This window comes from Jaculus jaculus, chromosome 12 (assembly GCF_020740685.1).
Source record: "Jaculus jaculus isolate mJacJac1 chromosome 12, mJacJac1.mat.Y.cur, whole genome shotgun sequence".
Lineage (NCBI taxonomy): Eukaryota > Metazoa > Chordata > Mammalia > Rodentia > Dipodidae > Jaculus > Jaculus jaculus.
The window spans coordinates 97,742,966-97,769,690 of record NC_059113.1 but is presented as its reverse complement, the minus strand read 5'-3'; the positions used below and the strand labels follow the sequence as shown (position 1 = coordinate 97,769,690).

Here is a 26,725-nt window from a genome sequence, read left to right as displayed (position 1 = left end):
TAAAAATGGGCCTCCTTGTCCTCAGGATGTGTATTTTAAAGAGTCTTAATGTGTTGCTGGATATCATTAGTGTAGAGGGAGGGATGGAAGAGCATCAGGAGTGAGAGGAACAAGATGGATAGCGCTGTGTATTGTCAGAGGAGCACAGAGTTGAAAAGTACCACAGAGGTCTCAGGGTTGCTCAGTGCAGCTTTCCTGTCCTCCGGGGCTGTCACTTCACCTTGCTGGGCTCATAGATTGGATAGCTAGTGGCAGTAAGAAGATTCTGGTCTTAGAATTTTTTTATTGGCATTGTAAAGCTTGTTTTGTAAATTGCTTTTTGAAGTCTGAATAGAGAGTATTAGGGGGCTGGGAGTGTTGTTCAGTGTAGAGTGTTTGCTCATCATTACACAGCCCTAGGCTCAATAGCCAGCTCCTCCCTCATCCCCAGAAAGAGCATTTCATTTGGTGTGAGTTTTCAAGTAGTAAGAAAGCGAGGTGTAGTTTGATAGAGCATAAGCTTTAGGACCAAATATATCAACTTGAATATAGTTTGTGCATTGAGGCAAGTTACCTACTTTTGTAGCTCAACTTTTCCATCAAAACACAGGGCTGATCCTCGTTTCACAGGGCTATTTCAAATTAAGTGAAATGATGTATGAATTAAGACAATGATGCTTAAAATTATTTGTTGTTGTTTATTGATCATAAAGTTTAGTACTGAATTTATTTATCTTCCAATTCTTATTCTAAGTTAAAAGTGACTTTTCCCCTACCAGGACGGGGTTATAATGACTTAAACCAATACCCTGTGTTTCCTTGGGTCATCACCAATTATGAATCAGAAGAACTAGATCTCACCTTGCCAAGCAACTTCAGAGATTTGTCCAAGGTAATTTTTTATATTTTATTTTCATTTATTCATTTGAGAAAGAGGCAAATTGATAGAGAAAGGATGGGCGTGCCAGGCCCTCTAGCCAGTACAAACAACTGCAGACACATGCATCACCATGCACATCTGGTTTATGTGGGTACTGGGGAATCGAACCCAGTGGGTCCTTAGGCTTCACAGGCAAGCACCTTAACTGCTAAGCATCTCTCCAACTCCAAGGTAATTTTTTATTAATTATCTGAGATATAATTGTCCTGCTTATAAAGATAAACTTGATTATTTTCATATAACATTCAAAATCTTTTAAATATATCTTTGCCTTCAATATTTTTTGTCTTTTAAATAAAATTTTATTTTATCACGTTCAAAAAGGAAAATTTTAGCATGTGTAATAAACTAGATATTATGGTATTTATTTTTCCATATGGATCAAGAAAACATTATTCACTAGTATCTCCCTTTAAGGACAATGGTTATTTGATAAAACAGAGGAAATTATAGCCAGAAGTCTCCCGAAAAATGAGCACCCCTACCACTCTCTGACTGACAGGTCTCTCTCTCCTGCTGTACTCTGATCATTCCTCAACCACAAGGATGTGAGTCCTGGAACTCACAATGAAAATCAGGCAGTTCCCAAGCTTGAGTCCTCCTGCCATAGCCTTCAGAGTGCCGGGCTTCCGGGTGTGAGTGGCCACTCCAGGAGTCTGTCTTCTTTGAATCCAGTTTTCAGTTATGTAATGCCCATGCTTTAACCCTTCCTGGTTTCTCACTGAAGACTTAACAAGTCTTTCCCAATTCAGAGCTTGGCTTCTCTTAGTGTTTCTCTTCCTTATTTTGCACATGCTGATATCCTCCGTCAGTATATACAGACCTTTTCTTAGCATTTCTAGACCCATCTTGTGCTGTGATGAAGTAGACCAGAGCACTACTGACCGGGAGGTCACAGTGGACAGGACAGGCTCTCCACAGCCGGCTTCTGCAGGTCTCCGTGTGACGGGAGTCACTTCACTCATGTACCCAGTTTCCTTCGGGCAGCCTCAGCACTCATTTTCCTTCATCAGAAAGATCATGGTCCATATTTTGCCATCCTACCTGAGCCCTACTTTCCCCTGGTCTGATGAACATTGGTAACGCTTGTGAGTACTTCCGAGTCTGTCCACAGAATATGCCCTTCTGCAGTCCACTCATGCACAATAGTCACCTGTGATGTCAGTGCCAAACCAGACATTTTCTTCATGACGGGCAGCAGTGTTTTGGGTCTGGCCATTGTTCTGTAGGGACATCTCTCTGCCTTTGTGCTTGGCTTTGCTCATCTTGGGTCCTGAAATGACTCTTGTGCCTTCACTGCTGTTTCCCCTTGGTGTTGAAGTTTAAAGCCCGATGGCACTCTGTGAACACTTCTCCGTGGTACATTGCAAATTTGGTTATAATCTTAATATTCTTTGGAGCTGAGGATAAAGGCCAATGGGTGAGTGCTTGGCCAGCATTTTGAGACCCTGGGTTTGATTCCGGCAGCACAGAATTACAATAGAAATTTCCATGACTGTGCTCTCTATTAAGAGAAATCATTGTTCTAAAGACAAATAAGGTGGATGCCTTACTTGCATGTATCATGTGTGTTCTGAGAACTTGTAGTACTCCGGTGGAATCTGTAGAATTCTGTAGACCAACAAATGAAGACTGAAATTAGGTTGTCATGTTATTAACAAAAATAGGCCGTCTTCATAATCCCTGCCTGGTATTTTCTGTTATCTGTCCATTCTTTGAATTTTAGGCACTAAAAATTAAAATCTCATTTTATGTACTTGTCTGAATATATCATTTGCTGTATGAACTGAACAGTATTTAAGTCCCTTTCTGAAGGCTTAGATTTCCTTCAGCTTTTTTTTTTAAATTTTTATTAACATTTTCCATGATTATAAAATATATCCCATGGTAATTCCCTCCCTCCCCACCCCCACACTTTCCCATTTGAAATTCCATTTTCCATCATATTACCTCCCCATTACAATCATTGTAATTACATATATACAATATCAACCTATTAAGTATCCTCCTCCCTTCCTTTCTCTTCCCTTTATTTCCTTCAGCTTTATGAGGGCATCTGAGTGTGGTGCTGGTGGTGGTGGTGGTGGTGTTTTGTTTTTTGAGGTAGGGTCTCACTCTAGCCGAGGCTGACCTGGAATTCGCTATGTATTCTCAGGGTGTTCTCAAGCTCACGGTGATCCACCTACCTCTGCCTCCCGAGTACTGGGATTAAAGGTATGCGTCGCCATGCCCAGCTTTTGAATTATTTTTTTTTAAGCATGTTGCTCATTTAGACATTTTTTGTAGCCAAGCATGATGGCCACATACCTGTAACCCTACCACATGGGAAACAGGAGGATTGTGAACTCAAGACCAGCCCAAGTGAGATCTACTCTCATAAATAAGTAAATAAAATCAAAGGCCTTTTCCTGAGCCTATGGCGAATTTTTGGAAGCATGGATTGTGGGCTGGGCCCACGTTTCTGTTATGATGGAACAGCAAGTAAGTGGGAGGCTCTCTGGATGTTTCTAGGGAGGCCATATTTCACTGGTCCACTGCCACTGCTCCTGCACAAGCTCCAATAGCCTCCTCCTCCCAGCCCTTCGAGCTGGCTGCTCCCATTCTCTGGTCCCTGGCCCTCGTCTTTGTGCTTTGTGCCACAAGATATCTGCATGACTAGAGCAGTTTCCCCAAGTAATTGCAATATGCTTTTTTATGAATATTTATTGAAATAAGATTTTTAAAATGCTGTTATACATTGCTTGCCAGATAATTCATTATTAAAATTGAATCTTACTTGTGCATGATAGCTATTTCTAAGAAACTTGCCAAATAATTTTGTTGATTGAAGGAAATATTTTAATTAATACCTACATGACTTCATGAAATAAACAAGGTTGTTTCTATTCCCCAATAGCAATTCTAATTTTTAAAAATATTGCAGTGATGCTCATTTTTATATTGTGAGAGATTTTATGAAATATTTTTACTCTTGGCTGATACTTAACCAAAAATGCTTTCTGCAACAACTAAGTGCATCCAGTTCAGTAGTGAACTGTACTGGCACTAGGAAATCTGGGAAGAAGTGGAGTGTTAATCACATGTCTTCAAGCTAATATCTCCTACCATGTAACACACAGCAGTCGTTCAAATGCTGTGAAAGCTGTCTGGGTTCATGAGAATGGTATTCTTCTAGTACTAATTGCTTTCATTAAATATTAATGGAATTAGTGAGTTTGGAATTAACTACATTATTTTAAATGAAATAATCAAGTACATCACATATTTGAGAATTGTACCTATAAAATAGTGATGGCTTACTCAATAAAAAAGTCTCATTCCCTTTTGCAGCTGCATATGCCCAAATGTATACAGTGTGATTCAACTCTCAGAAATTTTTTCATGCATGTGCTGTCAGGAATACATCTCATACGTAAATGAGTTCTGTGTATATAATAATGTTTATATCAAAAGTATATTAAAATTTGTCCCATAGTATACATTTGGCAAACATTACCATTTGTTTAAATAAACTTGTGATATCTTGGAGAAAGCTGTGCACAAGGCTTAATGTGGAACATGAGCAGATCCTATCTAACTCTTAAGTAGTTAATGCAGCCTGAGTTGGCTTTAAAATGTATTGAATTATTTATACATATTTATGTCCATTTAATTTCCCCAAAGCTCATTTTCAGAGGAGGTTTAGTCCTTTGATACAAGGCTACCATTTTATCTGATAATCTTTTCCATGTTGCACAGGGAATTTTCTTTCTGAAGCTGAATTAATACAATCAACACTCTTTTGTTTGAATTTTTTTCTCATCAGGCTTTGAGTACAGAAGTATGGATGAAGTAATGTGAAACATGCCATAGAAATACAAACGTTTACTCCATTTCCACTGTCTCTTCCTGATGATTATAAATTGACATTGTCAGGATGTTGAAAGGATCAAATCTGAGTGTTGAAAATTAAATATTTTTATATTGAAAAAGTCCCCACTTAACATAGTGGCTTAATTTCTTTTTCTCAGAGCAAAGTAGGCCTCCAGTGCGTAGTTGAACCCCCCCCCCCCATGTCTTCAGTGGTGTCGTTGCTGGTTGGAAATTCTGACTGATAAGAAGACAGATTTAACCATGCATAGAATGTGGAGTGACATTAATCTATATTTTATAAATATACATTGGTTTTCTATTTTGACAACCTCCTTGGAGGAAATAATCAACACTTTCTTTTTGACTCTTCTTTGCAAAAGTTGTAAGACAGGAATATATTTGCAAAATGTCATGTCATAAAAAATCATGATAGCTGAGTATTTCAGTACAGGGTTTTCTTTGTAGAATTGGAAGGTTTCTTTCTACCTGTGGCTTTTCTTTTTCTTTACATTGCTCTAGGGAGTTGCTGTATAAAGCAGTTTTCTTAAAAAAGACAACCAATATGCTGCAAGGCAATCATTTCTAATCATCAGAATCATTTCGGAATATCTTATAAATGTTTTACTGTAATCTGAACATCTCTTCCAAAAACTACTAATGTGTTCTTAGATCCAAATGCCATTGATAGCTATTCAATTACAAATGAAATCTTATTTATATTTGCTATGGAATTAAGGCATCAAGCATCCACTTTGTTATTAATGAACTAGAAGAAATGTTGTGTGCTTATTGAGTGCTAGGCTCTTATCTAATTATTTTCCTTATGTTAACTATTTTAACCCTCACACACTTCATGTCTTTTACAGAGATGAAACTGAGGCACCATAAGAGTAATCAGATTCCACTGGTCATATGGTTCATAAGGGGAACCCAAATTTGAACAAACACTAATTGAATGTTTCTCGAAATGCCACTCATGGCTGTTTATATTTTTAACAGATAGAGCAGCAGAGCAGAGAATAAAAAAAGATACCAGTGCGCATCTTGTGCAGAGCTCCTACTTTAGTTGTATGGAGGCGTGCTTGTGTGCACTGGGGTTGTGGGTTTTGGTTTGTTTTTGCAGTACTGGGGATTGAGTCTATGGCCTTTTCTACATTAGACAAACCTCCTCCTACAGAGCTCTGTCTCTGGCCTTCAGTTATGATTTAAAGTAATTGATTTCTTACTGTAAATTTTGGCCCAGAAAGTTTGAGGAACTTACTGTTCTCACTCAGCCCATCTCCTCTTTTTCGGTCCCAGTTGCAATTACTGAGTCTGACTTAGGGCCTATCTCTTGCCTATCTCCTCCACTGCTGAAATCCGTCAGTACCACCAACATTGTAGGAAAGGAGAATGTGTTCCATTGCTCTTCTCTGGTCTTTGTCCTGAGTTATGGTCAAAAATCAAAAGTTAAAAAAAAAAAACAGAGGGCTTGTTTGGTTCAAACTGGACTTGGTTTTTCACTTTCTGCTTGTGAACTGAGTGCACAGGACCAAGTGGTTCCTGGAGAATTGAAGGAGTAAAAGTAAGCTGCTTCTTTTGTAGTAAAAACAAATCCTGAAAATCACAGTGAAAAATAGGAGTCATCAAGAAATAAGATAGTATTTTATTTGTTAATTAGGGATTATGTTTTTAAATGAAGGAAAGTACTGAGGGGTAAGAACAAAGAAAAATACCCTCCGTTTTTCCTATTTGAAGTCCTTGCTTGCTATCATTTCCATGTAGAGCAGAAACACAGGGCTGCCTGGTGAGAGGACCACGGCCTTCACTGAGGTGAGCCTGGCTTGCAGGGAAGTCATGAAAACTGAGCACTGGATTTCAGCTCAGGCCCTGAGAAATCTTATTTGTTTTGTTTTTGAATCTGTGTTCAAATGCTAGAGTAACCCTCTGTGTTCTTGTGGCTTCTGCTGCTCTTGCTAAATTGGAAAAGTTTCTGAAGTTAGTAAATTCTGAGAAACCTAAAACAAGCTGAATAAAAGAGGCATACCAAATTTACTTACTGGTTGTTCAGTAGCTACAGTTTGTTTACATGTGTATTCATATTCGTCTCCCTCCCTCTCCCTCTCGCCCCAATAGTCTGTGTATTTTTATATGTGAGACCCTTCTCTGAACTTACTTACTGATTGTTGCATAAGTACTATGTGCTTTACTTGTGTATTTGTATTCTTGTCCCTCCCTCCCCACCTCCCCCACACGGGTCTGTGTATTTTTATATGTGAGACCCTTGTCTCTAACATGCACATTTCATATAGTGCAAGCGTCTTGACCTGGAATTGACTACCGACACTGAACTGTTGTTGATCAGACCGCACGTCTTTATCTCTTTAAGTTTTAAGTGCTGCTTCTGACGAATGCCAGTCCTTTTAGTCAGCTCTGTAACAGATACACCAGGAATCAATAGACCATCTAGATGGTACGCAGGGAAAAGGACACTTTTGGGTGGTGGGGGATGCTGTTTACACATGATGGCTATGATAGCCTGTACTTTGTTTTGTCTGTTTATTGGGCTTTGGTTAAAACCAAAGGAATCTGGGCTTTAAGTCTTATGATTCTAGAACAAATAATAGTGAATCTTAAACTCTTTAAAAATTATAATGCAGTGAAAAAATCGTCTGACAAAAGAAGTAACACCACTTTCTACTTGGCATCAAGCATGGATAGCCCTGTGTACCATGGCAATTTTGGGGACTATAGTATAAATTGCATTCTATGGTCTTTGGAAGTCTAACCAACACAAAAATCAGGAAAGTCCAGAATGTATTTGAGGGTTCTAAGAAAAGCTCTAGGAGGTGCTTCCTACAGTAACATTTACATATGCTCTCTTCTTTAATCCCCTCAACAACACTGTAAATAATGTGTAATGATTATTTATAGATCAGGAGAAGAAGATTTCGTGAGGTGAAAGAACTCTCCAGGGTCCCACATTTTTTCAGGTGGTAATCCTTGTACTCAGTCAGAGATTTATGTCAGTGAGCTGGTAAACTTCAGATATAACCAGAAAGGCTGTTTTCGATTGAATACTTGCTATATATCAACTTCTTTTCCAAATACAACTGCCCTTGGAAAGTGATATCCTTCTGGAAAAACTCACACCAGGGAAGCTTCTGATAAGGCAACACCGTGTGCAGCAGAGGGAGGGATTAAGGTAAGGGATACTGTACAATTGAAGGCCCGGGCCCAGATGGTATGCCGTCAGAGCCCCGCAGCCGGCCATACACCGGCCCACCCGTGTGAAGGGATCGCCTTACCCTTTGGACATACTGACTGGAGAGGAGAGAACCTAAGAATGACTGACATCTAGGGCTTCCCCAGAGCTTGCCTGGTTCCCCTTCCTTGGAACCCACTACGCACACTGCTGTTGTGCTCCCTGTTCTTCAGCCAGCTGCCCAGTGCTTCATTCTTGAACATGAGGTGCACCCAGTAGGTTCCCATTTGAAGGCAGTCTCCAATGTGAAAGAAAGGTGACAGAGACTAAAGCAAACAGAACAAGACCCTGCCTCAAAACAGCAACAACATCAGTAACCGTAAGAAACTGGGTAAGATAGGAAGCAGAGGCAACTTGGGAAGCAGAAGTGTAAAGAAGCACATAGGCCAACAGAAACGTGCTGCACACAGGGAGCGCAAATGTGATGTGCATGTGTGCTGTGGTGTGCTGTGCTGTGTGGATTTAAGGAGCTTTGGTTTCCTCTGGTTTCTCGCTGGGAGAAAGTTTCTGAATGTCTCTAACAGAGGTTAACCCAACACTTAATTTAAGCAGCTTCCAACGACATTGTTTTTAACATTAGTCAGAAATGATAAACTGTAGGAACTGAGATGGCCTGTGGTTAATATTACTGTCAGGGTGACGAATAATCCTGACATGTCCCAGCAGCACACTGCCTGTCAGTAATCCTCCCACAGTTAGGCAGTGTGGAGTGACAATTTATTAGTATTTATAGAAGAATTGTTTTATTTATATGGCATTGGTAGTTTTATCCCATCATGTTTTCTGTTTCCTTAACTTAGTGCTTAGGTACAAACTCTGGTAGGTTCAGAGCACAGAAAGCATACTATAAACTTCAGTAAAAATGATTTGGAAAATACCTGGCTTATGTTTTGATTTTTTTTAAAGTTTAATAAGTAATGCTACTTCTGGATTTACCTCTGATTTTAGCTTGGAATACTTACCAGAACTTTTATTATAAATATTAAATTTAGTACATAGACATTAAAAACTAGCATATATTTATAGCTCTTAAAATATATCACATCTCACTTGTATTTCCTTCAATTTTTAATGTGAATATTTAGTTTTCTTCAGTGTACACTGTAACGAATTATCTTTCATTCTTATGTCCTAATTCTTGTTTGTTTGTGTTTGTGCTCAAAGTCCAATTATTTGAATGAACATACTTATTAAATTATTGCTTAGACACCTTTTGTGCATTTTTCTGAGGACAGTGCCAAAAAACATTAGTGAGTGAAATGATTTCAGTTTTTAAAGGCTTATTGTGGTAAGGAGGAAAAAAAAAAATGATTCAGTAGTTGTTTGCAGTCTCTGGGCTCTGGTCACTTGGATGGAGACTGTGGTTTCATTACAGGAGATATATGAATTATGTGTGGAATGAGGATGGGAGGCACAGAGTCAGAAAGGGGGAAAGAGACTCTTGTAAAAAGTTAGAATCTGGGCTGGAGGGATGGCTTAGCAGTTAAGGCACTTGCCTGCAAAGTCTAATGACCTGGGTTCAGTTCCCCAGGACCCATGTACAGCCATATTCACAAAGTATAACATGCATCTGGAGTTCCTTTGCAGCAGGAAGAGGCCATGATGTGCCCATTTTCTACCTCTCATAAATAAATAAATAAATAAATAAATATTTTTGGGCTGGAGAGATGGCTTAGCAGGTAAGGCTATTGTCTGCGAAGCCTAAAGACCTGTGTTCAAGTTGTCAAGTCCCACATAAGCCAGACGCACAAGGTAATGCAAGTGTGCAAGATTGCACATGCACATTAGGTAGGGTATGCATCTGGAGTTTGATTGTAGCATCTGGAAGCCCTAGCGTGATAATTCTGTCTCATAAAAATGGTTAGTCTGTTAGGCTTGCCTTAAAAAAAAACTTATAAAAGTTGGAATCTGCTGATTTAAATATTGAATCGTGACCCAAACTTGTGGCAAGTAGTGATAATTGACTTTTCTACTAACAACTTGAATCACTCAATTATGACTCATAAATAATTTGTTTGCTGGCATTAGTTATTTTTTGTATGAAATTTATTGGAGATACAATGTTAAGAGTAGAGGTCCATTTTTTATGCATGTAAATATAATGCACTGACAAGATTCTCCTTCCTCATGAATAGTCTTGGTTTTTTGTTGGGATCAGCTGGCCGCTTACGAACAGGTCTATTCCTACATTCTCTACTCTGCTCAGCCGGCGTGTAGATCTTCCTCCACAGCAGTGCCATCCTGTCTTGGTTACTGTACCTTTACAACAAAGTCACAAAATCCGTTTATGTGAATCTTTTAACTTATTCTTTTTCAAAATTCACTGGTCTTGGTCTTTTGCTTTTGAGAGCTAACTAACCAGTTTTTAATTTTTATAAAGCCTGCTAGACTTTTTATTGAGATTACACTGAAGCTATAAACTATTTTTGTAAAACAATACGTTAACAATATTGAATTTTTCAGTCTATTATTACGGAATTTTTCCATTTATTTAGTTTTCCTTACATACCAGTGTTGCTTCTCACATAAAATTATTTGGTTAATTTTTTTAAGTGCCTCGTCTTTAATGTTATTGTTTTCTTTTTTTCTGATTCCAATTGTTGGGTTCTAGTGTATAAACAGTTCAATTGAATTTGTTGTATTGACCTTGTTTACTGCTACTAAATTTAATTGCTAGTAACAGCCACCTTTTGTGGATGATTTTGCAAATTCGTACATAAGTGAATGTAGCATGTGGTAAAGAAGAGGTGCTGCCCTGGGCAGTGTTAAGGGAATAGCCTGCTATGCCTGGTCTTCTGTGGTCATGGGGATGGCAGGCGGTCCTTCATAGTTAAGTGTGTTGGCCTTCGGTTTTCCAGGCTTCGTCACCAGGTTGAGCAAGCCCCTTCCCTCTCCTAGTACGTTTACAGTTTTCATCAGAATTGAGCGTTAAGTTCGGCACATGCTTTTTCAAATGATGACTTTTTAAGACTGTGAGTTTAATTATACTGTTTGATTTTCAAATATTTTTTCTTACAATAAACCAAATCATGATGTATCATCTTTTAAATTAATTCTAGATCCAATTTACTAAGACTTTACTTTACATCTATCTTGGGAAAGATACAGGCTGTAGTATACTTAATGAGTTTGGGCTTCAAGATAATGCCTATATAGCAAAATGCATTTTGAACTTATTCTTTCCCCTTCTGTTTGCTGAAATGAATGATAAAGTATTACTTTTGTTTCATCTTCAAGGGCTATTGGTCAGTAGTGCAATTTAATCTGTAAGTTTTATTCCAGGGAAGAAACTCTGAAGTTTTGGATTTCATAGGGCTGTAGAGGTATTAGATGAGTTTTGTTAGTCTGCATCTTGTTTGTTTTGTCTTCATTGTCCTTTTTTTTTTTTTCCTTTTTTGGTTTTTCAAGGTAGGGTCTCACTGTAGCCCAGGCTGACCTGGAATTCACTATGGAGTCTCAGGGTGGCCTCGAACTCATGACAGTCCTCCTACATCTACCTCCCAAGTGCTGGGATTAAAGGTGTGTGCCACCACGCCCCTCATTGTCCATTCTTGATGGTAAAGATTTGTTTCTTTACTCTGCTGTGCCCCTTATTCTGGCCAGAGCTTACTTTTGGCATTTTCCAACTTTGGTTATCTCTGCTTTCCTTACTATGTTTCTTTCTACTTGATTTGAATGCCTCTTCCTTTTTAGTATTTAAAGATATACACTTTATTCTGTTGGCCTAAGACCTGTCTTTTTCTTTCTAGTGCAAATATTTAATGTGACAAGTTTTCCTTAAAATACTTATTCATCTTGGCCTAACCAGTTTTATTGATTGTGTTTTCATTTTTATTCCATTCAAAATATTTTCAAATTTCCTTTGTGATTTTCTCTTTTACCATAGGTTGTTTAGAAGTTTCTGCATAATTTTCACGTTTGGGAGATTTCTCAGTTTTGTGCATATTGATGCCTAGTTTTTTTCCACGATGGTTAGAGACCACATCTTGTTTGGTTTTAGTCCTTTTGAAATTGTAAAAGCTTGTTAAATAGCTTCGAACATGACATATATCAATTCTCCCTGTCTACTGGAGTAGAATACAGATACTTTTCTAATGTTACGTAAAGTGTTCTATAAATGTCAAGTGTGTAAAGTTTGTTGTAATGTTGTTCATATTTTATATCCCTTTACTGATTTCTGATTATTTTGTTCATTACCAAGAAAGAAATGTTGCAGTCTTCAACTGCCATTTAAACCTGTGTATACTTTTTGACTTTATGTATTTTCCATATTTGTTTTAGGTCAGGGGTTATGAATTAAGTGTACTTCCCAAAAGATATGTGAAGTCCTATACTTCCAATTTAATGCCCGTGAATGTGGCATTATATGTAAACAAGGCCTTTGTACATATGGTATAGTTAAAGTGAAGTTATTAGGATGGACCCAAATCCAGTGTAAGTGGAGAAGATAAGAACCCCATGTGAAGACAGACAAATGGAAAGATGTGATGATAAAGAGAGAAATTAGGATTATGTAGCCATAAGCTAAAGAACTTCCAGAACCTGGAAGGAGCAAGAAGAATCCTTTTCAAGACTCTAGAGAATATTACCCTAAAAACAGCTTTGTTTCATACTTCTCCCTCTAACTACATGACCTTACTTGCTATGGTTTTAAGCCTCCCAACTATGGTCCTATGTTGCAGGAGCCCCAGGAACCTTGTATACTGCTTACAATTTTGAACTGTTATGTTTTCTTGAGAAAATATATATATATACACAATAATATATAATATAATATACTAATACAATATAATGTATAGATTATTCTGTAATAAATCATTGGCATTACAACATTGTTTTGATTATTATAGTATCTTTTTGCCATCTTTTGAAAAACATTGTATGGTTTTATATTTAATTATTCTTTTTTGTGGATAGTATCTAATGTAGTCTTACTTTATAACCAGCCTTATAATCTCTACATTTTGATTTGGGTATTAAGACAATTTATATTTAATTTGAACTTTGATATGGTTGGTTTAAATCCAACTTCTTTTTATGACCTGATTTTTTTTTCTTACATAAGTTATCTGTATTACTTCCCACCCCCTCTCTGCCTCTTTCTGTTGTTTTCATGGTTCTGTTTTGTCTGGGGCAAGAGAACTGTCAGGGCTGGGATAAAAATGTTTTATGGTCACAAGTCCAGAATGTTCCACTAACACTTTGTATGGGGGTTTCATCTAATGAATTCATGAGCCCACTTGTTGCTTCTCTTTTCAGTGCAGCACAGAGTTCATATTCTTCCATTTGATACTGGCCTTGGAGTGACCCTTATTTGCTGGAAGTGGGCTTTTCCCTCACATTTCTTATTTGGGATGCAGAGTCAACAGGCTTTTAAGTGTTACTATTGTATTTTTCAGAATTGTCTAGTGTATTCTCTGACATGTATTATTAAATCTCCTTTCATCATGATCTTAAGTTACACAGGTTTGAAGTCATTTTAAAAGGTACTTTAAGCCAGGCGTGGTGGTGCACACCTTTAATCCCGGCACTTGGGAGGCAGAGGTAGGAGGATCACTGTGAGGTCAAGGCCACCCTGAGACTACATTGTGAATTCCAGGTCAGCCTGGGCTAGAGTGAAACCCTACCTCAAAAAAAAAAAAAAAAAAAAAAAAGGTACTTTACTAAGGATACTTTGTGCATCTGGCTTTATGTTGGTACTAAATTGAACCAGGGAATTGAACCTGGACCATCATGCTGAAGGCTTTGCAGGCAAGTGCCTTTAACTGCTAAGGCACCTCTCCAGCCCCTGGATAGACTCTTTTAAATGGATAATTTTGTTGCCTCTAGCTATGGTGTATTAGTCAGGACTCTCTAGACAGAACCAGTAGGTGATGTCTATATAAATGTCTTTATAAGCAAGGGACTCCTGAAAACTGGTAGAATGAGCCAAGCAGTGTTCCAACCAGGACAGCTGGTGTTGTATATCTCAAGCCAGTGTCAAGAGAGGAGTAGATGGGCTGTCTTAGTCTAAGCAGTGAGCAGGACTGAAAGGGAGAGTTCCTCCTTCCTCCACTTTTTCTTACTCAGGCCCTTAGCAGATTGAATGGTGTCCACTCACACTGGAGGGTGCAACCATCAACTTTAAAGCTAATCTCATGTGGAGATACCATCCGGCACATCAAGAAATAATGCCAACTTTAAGCATCTGTGACCTACTTAAGTTAACATGAAACTAACTAACCATCATATACATATAATGGGTAGCTAGGAATCTATTTTCAAAAGGAATTTTTTGTTTTATTTGAGGAAATTCCCTGCTACATTAATCAAATTTTGTAGTGAGCATGTCAGAACTAGGATATATTTCATGCATGGTAAAGGCCACCAGTTTTTTATCACAGCTTCCCTGAATTATGTCGTCCTTCATGAGTATTGATTTGTCCTGTTCTACCATCCACTGAATGAATTGTGTCACCTTATCCATTATATCTGGTATGTGGATGCAGACAAAAAATACAATCAATGTCATTTTTAAATAATGCTTTTTATTTTTATTTATTTCAGAGGGAAAAAGGGAAAGAGAGAGAGAGAGGGAGGAAGGGAGAGGGAGAGAATGGGCATGCCAGGGCCTCCAGCCACTGCATATGAACTCCAGACACATGTGCCACCTTATGCATCTGGCTTAGGTGGGTTCTAGGGAGTTGAACCGAGGTCCTTTGGCTTTGCAGGCAAGTGCCTTAACTGCTAAGCCAGCACCAAAATATTTCATTTTTCAAAAGGATAAAGTGGCCAGGTATTGTGGTACTTACCAGTATTCCCAGTACTCAGAAGGTAGAAGCAAAAGGATGAGTACTTCAAGACCATCCTGGACTACACAGCAAAAGCTTATCTCAACAGTCTCTCCTCCTCCTCCTCCCCCAAAGAGTAAAAAGGAAGTTTTATTTGTTGACGACCATTGCAGCATATCCTTTTATATGCAAAAGTTAATGTGGATAATACCTGTTTATCTAATGGGCATTTATTTTTTGATCTTTCTTGAAAGAGAGTGAGTTCCTTGTTTAGCTCTCTTGGTGGTGGTTGTAGATGAATGTCTTTAAATCTCTCCCTGCTTGCAAATAAAATATTTTTAAAAATCAACCAGTTGTTCCAGAACAGACAGGAAAATAACTACATTATTCATCTTTATTGATCTTAGGCCTCGCATTCTTTTATAATTTTGGTATTTCACCATGTTATATGTAAGACATTGAAATATTGAGTTACTGCCCTAGGTTTAGCCTGTAGGTGAGTTATTTGATTTTAATGGTCTTAACTGTTTCTGAAAATGGGTAGCCATATTTATCTATAAATTGATAGATCTTTATCAATATTGGACCTCTTTAATTGTCAAAATGTTTTTAGGACTGTTTTTTGGGTTCTTGAGGGTAAAGCCAGTACTAGCATTGTCCATTGAGATTATACTCATCCATTTATAACTTTTTCAAACTCAAATAAAAACCTATGTGGTAAGAGTCCCTTAATACTAACTGCAGCTGAATGTAACAACCCTGAAGCATCACTACTAAGCCAAGAAAGGTTTACATTTGAAATGACATGTATCCTTCATAGATATAGTATGTAAACTGTAATACATTATTTTTCCCAGGATGTGTTTATTGATTTGAAATTATGTAGAAGGCCTATATTAACATATAACATATTAACATACAAGAAAGCGTTCACATGTGTTTTTAAGGGATTGAAACATCTCTGGTGCTTGAAAGCAAAGTGGTTATTTGTGAACTCTGAAAGCCACTGAGGTGTGCTGATAATATTTTTTGGCAATATTAAATATAATACTGACATGCTGCCTACTGCACTAAGGAGGCCAATGGCAATATTAAATAAAGGTTAGGGCATGTTATAAGGGCCAAGGCACCATCTTTGCCATATAAAGCCTATGGTAAAACACCCCAAGAAACATCTGAGAAATATATATAATTTTTTTTCTTATGATAAGGCACTCTAAAAGCCAAGGTTACTTTGAGATGTTGATCAGGCTGCTTGTCTCCCATGCCATTTGGAGAAAAGAGCTGACAGAAATGTAGCTGAGCATTCACTGTGCTTCCTATCTGTGCAGTATGACCTGAATGACAGAAGCTGTTTATTTTCTTCCCTAGGGGGATGGTGAACCCCTGAAGGCAGTGGAGTACAACCAGAATACCATATGATTCTCTTTATAACCCTTCAGCAATGCAGAGAGCAAAGGTGCTTGTTTAGGTTCTGTTGCAGTCAGGTTCACATTGTTGGCAGAAAGCACCCAACCAAGAGCAATTCATGGGGAGGGGGGTGAAAGGCTCTACTTTGGCAGGGGAAAACGATGGCATGAGCAGAGGGTGGGCATCACCTTCTGGCCAACATCAGATGGACAATAGTAACAGGAGAGTGTGCCAAACACTGGCAAAGTAAAGATGGCTATAATACCCACAAGCCTACCCCCAACACTACTGCCTCCAGGAGGTGTTAATTCCCAAGTCTCCATGAGCTGAGAACCTAGCATTCAGAACATCTAAGTTTATGGGGCACACCTGAATCAAATCACTACATTCTACCCCTGCCCCCATAAACTGATAACCATACATGATATAAAATACTATGCATTCAGTCCAACTTTAAAAGTCCCCATAGTTTTTAATCCTAATGTTGTTCAAATATTCCCATAGTCTGAGATCTTTTAACTGAGCCATAATACCAAAAAAAAGTCCCTCTGCATACCCATAATGGCACAGAATAAACACACTACAAAAGATGGCATTGGACATAGCAATGAAATATTCAACCAATACAAGATTTAAACAGGGTAAACATCAAACTCTGTAGGTCCAAGTCCAACAACTTGAGTCAGCGACAAATCTCCAAGTTTGATAATTCTAACCAGCAACAAGTCTCTGGTATTCCAATTCCACTCCTCCAGCTAGGCTACTCACAGTCTTGGAAAGCTTCATCTGGGGCCGGGAGCTCTCCTTAGCAGCCATCTCATGGTCCTGCCATCTCCACCGGGTCTCCACTGCAACCCATGGTTCATCTTCACAGTTACATCGGGTCTCCATGCAGGTAATCCTGCTTTATATTGCTCATGGCCATTTCCAAAACACAAGACCATGTTGCAGATTCAATGACCCTCTCCCTTCCTGTATTTCTCTTACTCAGTATTACCAGGTTGGGTGCCAGTTTGTCTATCCAGTGGGGAATAAAGCAGACTTTGAAGAGTAGGACATTCCTTCAGCATTCAGTCCCCTTCAAAAGACTCTGCATTCTTTCTGTTGTTCCAGTGCAGGTCAGGTGGCTCAATCTCAATGGTTATAATCTCTCATACAGTTGCAACTCATCAGACAGTTGTTTTAGCCCAAAGATTTCATTTTTTCTGTGCCATGTCCCTCTGCTCACACCAGTCCATTTCTATACAATGCAACCCTGAATAAGTTCTCAGGACACAGTCATAACAGCAAGCCCAGTCCAGGCAAAGCTCTTTTTCCCCATCACAAGCCAAATCTCACAGTCTATAGTTCTTACTGCATTCAGGTCTTTCAGGATAGTCCATCAAGCTGTACTTACAGCACTGCAAGGCATCTCTTAGGCCATGATTTCATATTTGTCCACATTCTCCTGAAAAGCAGTTCCAAAAGTCCAAACCCACAGAATCAGGTTTCTAGCAGCAACAACCTCACTCCTGATACCAACTTTACTGTTGTAGCCAGGTTCACATTTCTGGCAGGAAGCACTCATCCAAGAGCATCTTTCCTGGACAAAGGTTTATGTTGACTTACAGACTTGAGGGGATGCTTTGTAACAGTGGCATGAGCAGAGGGTGGACATCACCTCCTGGCCAACATCAGGTGGCCAACAGCAACAGGGGTGTGTGCCAAACACTGGCAAGAGGAAGCTGGCTATAATATAATACACTGCCTCCAGGAGATGTTAATTACCATCAACTGCGGACTTAGCATGCTGAACAACTAAGTTTATGGGGAAACCTGAATCATATGACCCTCAGGAAGGGAAGAATCACTGATATTGTTTGCAGCAGTTCATATGCACCTCTGGATGGGAGGAACCATCATCTGCAGCAGCTCATTTGCACCTCTGGAAGGGAGGAACCATTGATATCTTCTGTAGCAGTTCACATGATCCTCTGGAAGGGGGAACCATTGATATTGTCTGCAGCAGCTCATAAGACCCTCTGGAAGGGAGGAACCATTGATAAAGTTTCAGCAGTTCATATGCACCTCTGGAAGGAAGGAAGGAATGATGGTGCTGGTGGCGCTGGTACAGGAGCAGCAGCCACATTTCTCTGGGATTTCCTTTATTTCAACTCTCTTGAGTACCTCGCGGTGCTATTCTTGTATACCGACCTGTTAAACAAAGATCACATTTGAAAAACAGTGCAGGAAGATACTGAAATTAGGAAAAGCAACTCATTATGCAACCAGTTTAAGTGCATAGAATGTTCTACAAAGTAGGTTTTGCATCTTTTAGAATGAGATTTAAGTTGATGTTAAGCAAAATTACTTCATTTCTTCACAAGCTCCCACATTTCTTCTGCAAATGACTAATTTTATGTTTTGTCCATTGAAAAATTGAATGTGGATAATTATTTTTATAAAGTAGTACTTCTCAAAAAGAAAAGCTTTTTCTTTTTAGCTAATTTTTTACAGGTAATTAAGAATCAGTGTTGTGAGCTTTAAGGGGACTGTTAATTCAAAACTGCTTGTAATTATTGTAATGGAAGGTGATTGTCACTTGTGTGACATTTTCTAAGCTTTTCATAGGGTAGCTTCAAAGGGAAGCATTGCTTCCTGTTGTGTTATTGGGTTGGGCAGCTGGGTGACTTGGGAGCTCACTGAGAGATGATGCTCTTCCGCTTCTGTCTGAGCCCCTGGAGGACTATTCAGCATGTGTCCTTTCTTAACAGAAGCCAGTAATCTCATTGGGCTTACCTGACAGTTCTTTTCCTTCAGTGTTCCTGGTTAAATAACCTGAAGACAGTCATCATCTTTAGGAAGAGTGGCCTACTCTATACCAGGACTAAGCTGGCTACTTTTATTGAACATTTTTGTCAAAATTGACTTTAACACCGTCATTGTGGTATCTTGTCACGGGAAGGGTTGTTCATCTCATGAACAGGAGAGTGATCACTGTGGCCCAGGTGTCACCTGTGCTGTTACGTGAGCTCATGCGTATTCTCAGGGTAGTGCGGGCTTGGGGCTCCTCATCATTGTCTGTCTTTTTGTGTTTCTTGGCTGTTTTGTGTTCTCCTATTTTATTACAATCTCTTATTTTTTCTACTTTTTGTTCTGATAGTCTTAATTTAAAATTACCTTACTTTCATTTTATTTTAACCTCCATTTCATAATGTTGTGAATTGACTTATCTTGTAGGGTTTTTTTAAGTCTTACTAAATTCCGTTAGTGTTTGTAGCATTTTAAATTATTTTCCCATATATAATGTTAATAAATTTGCTTGGTTGTGAACTTGAATGATACCACTGTTACATTCTTTAATCAATGCTTGTTTTTTTTTTTATTAAATGTTCCCAAGAAGTTATGACCATTTTTCAATATCAATGTTTTCCTTCATCTTCCTTTAAAATTTTGCCTAGTAAAAATAGATAGCTCGTCAAGCTTGTGAAATTGAGAACGCAGAATAGAATGGTAGTGCCAGTCTCCTTCCTGCACCACATGGCAATTGCTACTCTTTCTATAGTGGATAAGGAAGAGGGGCCATCAGCATTTACTTTTAGTTCTTATGCAGAGAAGAATAAAGAGCTTGAAATGCTGATTTAGACAATGTTTCAAAAATGCTGTGATGCATTTTGGGGTATGACTGACTCTTGCTTAGTTAAATGTTTTGTAGGATTATAATGTAGTTGGATTCAGCTCATCTTTTAAAGCAGTTGTCAGAAAAATATGGGCCAGCATGGTAGAATGTATTAGCTCAATACATTGTCTCCATTTTATTATGAAGCTGCTGAGGAAGCTGTGATATACAGCACTGTCACTACAGATCTATTGTTAGGATGGCTCCACAGTCTTCTTTGCACTGCCATTAATTTATAGCAGTAAACAATATGTAGCCTTCCAACTGCAGCAAAGCAGAATCTTCTAATGAGGTGGATGTTATTACCACAATAAATCAGTGCTTCTGCGTAATGTATAATTCAATGTGTGTATTCCCACTGTAACTTCTCTGAGTAAGCTGGTAGTGTATCATTGTCACTGCACAGCTCCACTGGCCCTTTTTTTTTTTTTTTTAAACCTTCTTTTATTTGGTGACTTCTTCTTTTATATGCTTGCAAATAAATGTGGTATGTCTTGATAGCTGTCCTGTAGCAGGCTTCAGAAACCAACTGTAACAATAACAGCCAGAATCAATACTGTGGGTTCTACCTGCATGGATCTTTGTACGACATCCTCTTTTTTCAGATGCTACTGAAATCAATCCTAATTGGTTTCAGCATTATATTCGAGAACCGTGATTCTATAACTATTGATCCGGGGAGGTACTCATTTGGAGAGTAATAAAAATAGGAGCAGATAAAGCAAATACTTAATATGCTGCAGAGGAACTATACATAGGGAGCATTGATTCTATTTTTAATTCATATAATTTGTCTTCAGTGATTTTATTTCTTTCTCTCCACATGGCTCTGTCTTTAGGGATAACAACTAAAATACATTTAAAAGCCCTCCATAATGGTTTTGTAACAAAGAAAGAATTCTTAGAGTTAGTTTCATTCTTATATTTAGTCACATATAATTCTTTAGTACAGAAACTGATATGTTAAAAAAGGCATTTTAAAATTAATGTTGTAACACTGAGTAGTAATCAACTAAAGACTTACATAAAATCTACTTACAATGTAGAAAATGGCTTAAAAGCAAATAATGTTGATCAGAACAAAATTATTCAGGGTACTAATAATAGATACTAATTTTGAAAAAATTAATTAATTTAAGAAATGTAACCAAAATGTTACATTTAATGTTACTTTGGAATCATACCACATGAAAAGTAGTTCAGACATTGATTTGAACCTCACTTCATTTTCAGTGGATGATTTCTGAATGTATCCATTTTAAACCATTTATTTTAGTTTAGCATTTCTCCCATAAATAATCAGATTATTTTCTTTCACTTATAATATGAATAACTTATAAGTTTTATAAGAGATATAAAGATGTCTTATTAGGAGAAGTTATTTTTCTTCAATGAATTGGAACTTATAGTTTTTTACTATTTTTTAATTTTATTTATTTGATAGAGAAAGAGGGAAAGAGAGAGAGGGAGAGACAGAGAGAGAGGGAAAAAGAATGGATGTGCCAGGTCCTCCAGCTACTGTAAACAAACTCCAGATGCATGAGCCTTCTTGAGTATCTGGCTAACATGGGTCCTAGGTAATCGAACCAGTGTCCTTTGGCTTTACAGGCAAGTGCCTTAACCACTAAGCCATCCCTCCAGCGTGGAACTTATCTTTTGAATGCAGAGCTCTTCTACCAATCACAATGTAGACTGAACTTTCACTTAGAGTGTGTTATCTTAGTGGGGTCTTTTTGTTTTTGTTTTTGTGTTTGCTGCCCTGGAATTCACTATGTAGTCTCAGGGTGGCCTCAAACTCAGGTGATCCTTCTACCTCTACCTGCCAAGTGCTGAGCTTAAATGCGTGCACCACCACGCCAGGCAATCTTAGTGATTTTGAGCCCCAGATTCCTTTGAGAATCTCAAGAATTTTCTATTTTCATAATAAAATGTATATGTGCCTAATGTCAAAATTTTGCCTACTACAAAGCATTGTGTTCCCTGAATAACAACAGTAGTAGCAACAAAATGGTACGAGATAACAGTTATTCCCCTTGTCAAGCACATGCTAGGAGCTTTATGAGCCATTACTTTCTTCAGATTTTTCCCTCCCTTCTAAAGGATCATCTTAAATGGTGGTGTCAGGGTGGCTTGTAGGACTGACTTCGTGTCCTAAGCAGTGCATCTAGGCCTAGGTTTCCAGTGAATTTAGGTGATTCAGCACTTGACTCTCCTGCCTGGCAGACATCTGCTGAGAGGCTTCATTTTCTGAATAAGCCCATGATGTCTTACATTCTTCTTGCCTTTTTTTTTTTAAATAAAAGGGTGGGGCAGGGGACTGGAGAGATGGCTCAAAGGTTAAAGGCACTTGCTTGAAAAAAAGAAAAAATAACTCCAGAGGTATGCTTTTGGTGTCTACCATTTGATTTTACAGTAGAAATTTGTAGTTACATCTTATTTCCTTTCTTTTACAATCTCTACTTTGCTCTCCATTTGCCTCCTCTTCCCATGTTCTTCTCCTAGACCGCTGGAAGCCACTCCTCCAGCTGTGAGATGTTTGCATTTGTTGCTTCTCATGAACTAAGTGAGATTTCTAGAGACTGGCAAAGCATTGTGTAGCTAATATTGACCTCATGTAAATGTCTTTATGAGATGCTTTATTAAAACTCTATATATAGCAGAAACTGTTAAATAGAGAAAAGACAGGTTTGCCCATCCACATGTCATATATTATATATAAATATATATGTATGTATACATGTATGTTTAACCATTTTTAATTTATCTCTACTCACCAAGTGTAACACTATCTTAGTTTAAGTTGGATGTATTTTTAATTTTTTCTACATATATTAATAGGATAATCTTAAAAGGGTGGAAGAGAAAAGGGTGATTACATTTTTGTCTTTTTCTCCCTTCCAATGGCAGCCAGTAGGAGCCTTGAATCCCAAAAGAGCAGCATTCTTTGCAGAACGTTTTGAATCATGGGAAGACAACCAAGTTCCGAAGTTCCACTATGGTACTCATTACTCAACGGCAAGTTTTGTCCTCGCTTGGCTGCTAAGAATAGTAAGTTGGATTTGAATAATAAACTATGGCTAAATTAATGCAGTGGAATGGAGAACATGGAATGACAGAAATCTCAGTATCTTTTTTTGAATGATTGAGCTTTTAGTTGTCTCTGCCTGTCCTTTTGTATGCATTTAATCACATTTTACTTGTAGAGTTGCCTTAAAATGTCTAACCTACAGTGGTGTGAATTTGTGAATTTCTTCTTAAATCTGCTTCTTCAAATGATTCCTGGCTTACTAGGTTAGCTGGGTTCATTTCAAATGTAACTTATAAAAATAAGAAGTTACATTTCATTAACACAGGCATAAATTTGTAGGTTTTAGGAACTTCCATGGCTCCTGTTGGAGTAAAGGATGTTTGTGGGTAGCCAGCACGGGTTTGTATTGATAATATGTTGGTCAAACAAGAGGTGTTTGTATAAAATTAGAAGGTGATTCATCTGCGGAGAAGTAATTTCTTTGGGAAGCATTACCAGCTCATCATTAATTAGGGCTTGTTAGAAGAGTATAGGCAGACATAAATCCTAGAAGTAATTTATGGCACTTAGCTAATTCTAACCAATTGTCTACTAATAAGTGTTTAAGTGTTCTTTAACTAAGAGGAGGCCTCTAAATCTTCCAAGCATTTTTCTTTTCATAATCATAAATATTGAGCCATAACAGTAAGAAACTTACACATTAGACTATTCCCTTGTTCTATGAAACAAATGCATCTAATTTATATATGAATATTATTAATAAGCTGTTCTTGCTGGGAAGAAAACCTGATGAAAATATCACAAATACCAAATTTTGTAAGAAAAAAATTTGTAAGAAAAAAAATAATTTAAGAACACTAATAATTCAGCTGTGCATAGGATATACTACATTCTATTAACTATTAATAATTAAAAATTTAGATATACATACTACACTTTTATGCCCAAAAGAGCTAACAGATTTTTTGTTTCTTCTGTAGGAGCCTTTTACAACTTATTTCCTCAATTTGCAAGGAGGGAAATTTGATCATGCCGATAGGACTTTTTCATCAGTTTCCAGAGCTTGGCGAAATAGTCAGCGTGATACATCTGATATTAAGGTACTTTTACAGTTGCTATGGCAGGGGTGTTTCTTACTGGGTGAATGTTTGACATTCCTCTCCTCCAGTACAGTCCTGTTTAGGGAAGTCCAGTCTCAGAGGATGGGGTCAAGAACCAGTTTCTAAAATTTCTCTGTTTTCTTCATGTTTGCCTCTGCCTGCTCATCTGTATGTCCTGAATTCAGTCTTTTGTCTCCTCACTACCCCCACGTCTCTAGCTATAGATAGGTTTTGTTCCCTCCTCCTTGGGACAGTTTTCCCTGGAGGAAAAACATTAGTATGGATATACGGTGTAAAAGGGTAGCATGCTGAATCCTATCCAAACTCAGTGAATAAAATTACTATAGTTTAAAATTTTCCTTCATATTTATATGGATATATCCTATCTCCATTCTTAACAGAATCAATTTGTAGAACATTAAAAACTTTATTCAGAAGCTAATATGATCCTTGTTAGACTTTTGCTTTGACCATAAGTAGTCCAGTAATTGATTTTCTTGACATAGTGTCTCTGCAAACAACTGTATTGGATGTTATTAAAGTATAATGAGATATGCTTCTGCTTCTGAGGTTCCTTACATCTTATAAAGGCATACAACTTATACATAAGCAATTATATTGTATGAAGGAAAGTAAATACCACATGAGAAAAAATTGTGTTCAAAAGAGTGAAAGTTACATTACTAATGTGCATGTTACTATATAATACTTTAAAAATTTGTAGTATAGTGATAATCAAATCTCACTTTTAGGTATGATATTTTACATTGTAAATAATGTGTCTCATATTTTATTCGACAATGTAGATTGCTCATGTTGAATATACTCTCTTGAAGAAGATATGCATCCAGGTTTGATTCCCCAATATCAACATAGGCCAGATGCACAAGGTGGTGCATGTGTCTGGAGTTTGTTTGAGATGGCTAGAGGCCCTGGCACACCCATTCTCTTTGTGAATGTCTCTCTCTCACAAATAAACAAGTAAATAATATTTTATATTATATTGGGGGACATCCATTCAAACTACCATGACAGGTTACCAAGTTTGGCTTGGACAAGTGTATAGAGAACACTGAAGAAAGAACACACTTCATTAGCTATCTAGGCTCCCTATCTTAAGGCTGAAAACTTCTGTCAGAAGTGAATTAAAATCCCCCAAAGTAGGGCCAGGGGGGTGGCACCCAAGTTTAATTCCAGCACTGGGGAAGAGCAGAGGTAGGAGGATCACCATGAGTTCAAGGCCACCCTGAGACTGCATAGTGAATTCTAGGTCAGCTTGGGCTAAAGAGAGACCCTACCTCTCAAAACAAAACAAAATCCTTCAAAGCACATCTTAATATGTTCGATTATGACAAGTGACACAATAAGGGAAATGAAATGAAATGAATTGTGACTGGGGGAGGAGGCAATCCTGCAAAGACTTCATACAGTGAGTGGTTTTGAGCTCTAAGATCTTAAAGGCTGCAAGGGAGTTTAACACCCATTCCAAATCTGTCTCTAGCCTGTACATGTGTTCTCATATCTTGACTCCCTCAATTCCTTCTGAATACATAAAATGTATTATAAATATAATATGTTCACAACTAAATTCATGATCTTCATTCCTTGAGAACCTAGACCTTTCATAGTCTTTCCCCTACTCCTTTCCACGTGAAACCCTAAACAACCAATCCCCTCCCAAATCCAGTTGCCTCTTAACCTCTTCTTTTTCTTTTTGCCCTTTGTTCACTCTGTTCTTTGCCTCATTGAGCCTCCTTGGTGTTCCTCAAGAACTGAGGTTATCTTCTCTCCCTCACAGCTCTGCTTCTCTTTGCCTTTGGTGTGAAGTTTTCTTCCAGATCTCCTTCTGCACTCATTCTCCACCTTTCCAGGTCTTCACTAACTGACTAGTTTATGTTTCTATCACACAGGAAAATGAGCCCCATGAAAGGATGAGATTGGGACTCTTTTACTCATTGACATCCCCAGATCTTAGAATAGGGCCTGGAACATAGTAGGCATTAATTACTTATCAATGATTTGGTGAAGTGAGGAAGAGTATTTTGGGCAAGGTAAAGAACATGAACAAGGTTCAAAGAAAATGTGTAGCACACTGGAGAGATGTTCCTGGCATTTAGGAAATGCTGGGAAAGAGAAATTCTGGAAGGCAGTTGGTCTAATGTGAAGACCTTTAGTGACAATTGTAAGATATTTAGCTTTGGGCTGGAGAGATGACTTAGCAGTTAAGGCCCTTCACTTGCCTGTGAAGCCCAAGAATCCAGGTTCGATTCTTCAGGTGCCATGTGAGCCAGAAGCACAGGTGATACACACATCTGGAGTTCTTTTGCAGCAGGTAGAGGCCCTGGGAAGCGCATTCTCTCTCTCTCTCGCTCTCCCTCCCTCCGTCTCTCTCCCTCTCTTCTTTTCTCTCTCTTTCAAATAACAATTTCAAAAGCTGAAAATTCTGCATTTCAGATAAGCCAAGATTTTTGGTGAATATACAGTCAATAAGTATTTTTGGTCTATAATCCAGGTTCCAGGGTTTTTGTTTTGTTTTGTTTGTTTTTGTTTTTTGTCAGAGCCTCTCAGCTATATCATGTAGCACAAAAGTAGCCCTGACAAGAAGGCTGTTTCTATAAAACATTATTTACCAAGACAAATGTTTGCTTATATTTGGTCAATAAGGTATAGTTTGCCTCCCTGCCATAAGTCAGTGAGGAACTATTTTTCATGTAGAAGTATGATATAAAAATTTTTGTTGGAAA

General features: G+C 38.0%; 1 protein-coding gene across 4 annotated transcripts in view; it reads left to right on the top strand.

The window, feature by feature from the left end:
* Positions 1-26,725, top strand: part of Lrba (LPS responsive beige-like anchor protein) — a 570,297-nt gene that overhangs the window by 406,840 nt on the left and 136,732 nt on the right. For all 4 annotated transcript variants that reach the window (XM_045131452.1, XM_004655860.2, XM_045131451.1 and 1 more), the window contains exons 44-46: positions 759-871; positions 22,761-22,901; positions 23,862-23,981. In XM_045131452.1, coding sequence (XP_044987387.1) covers positions 759-871; positions 22,761-22,901; positions 23,862-23,981 — 374 coding nt within the window. The remainder of the gene's footprint in view (positions 1-758; positions 872-22,760; positions 22,902-23,861; positions 23,982-26,725) is intronic.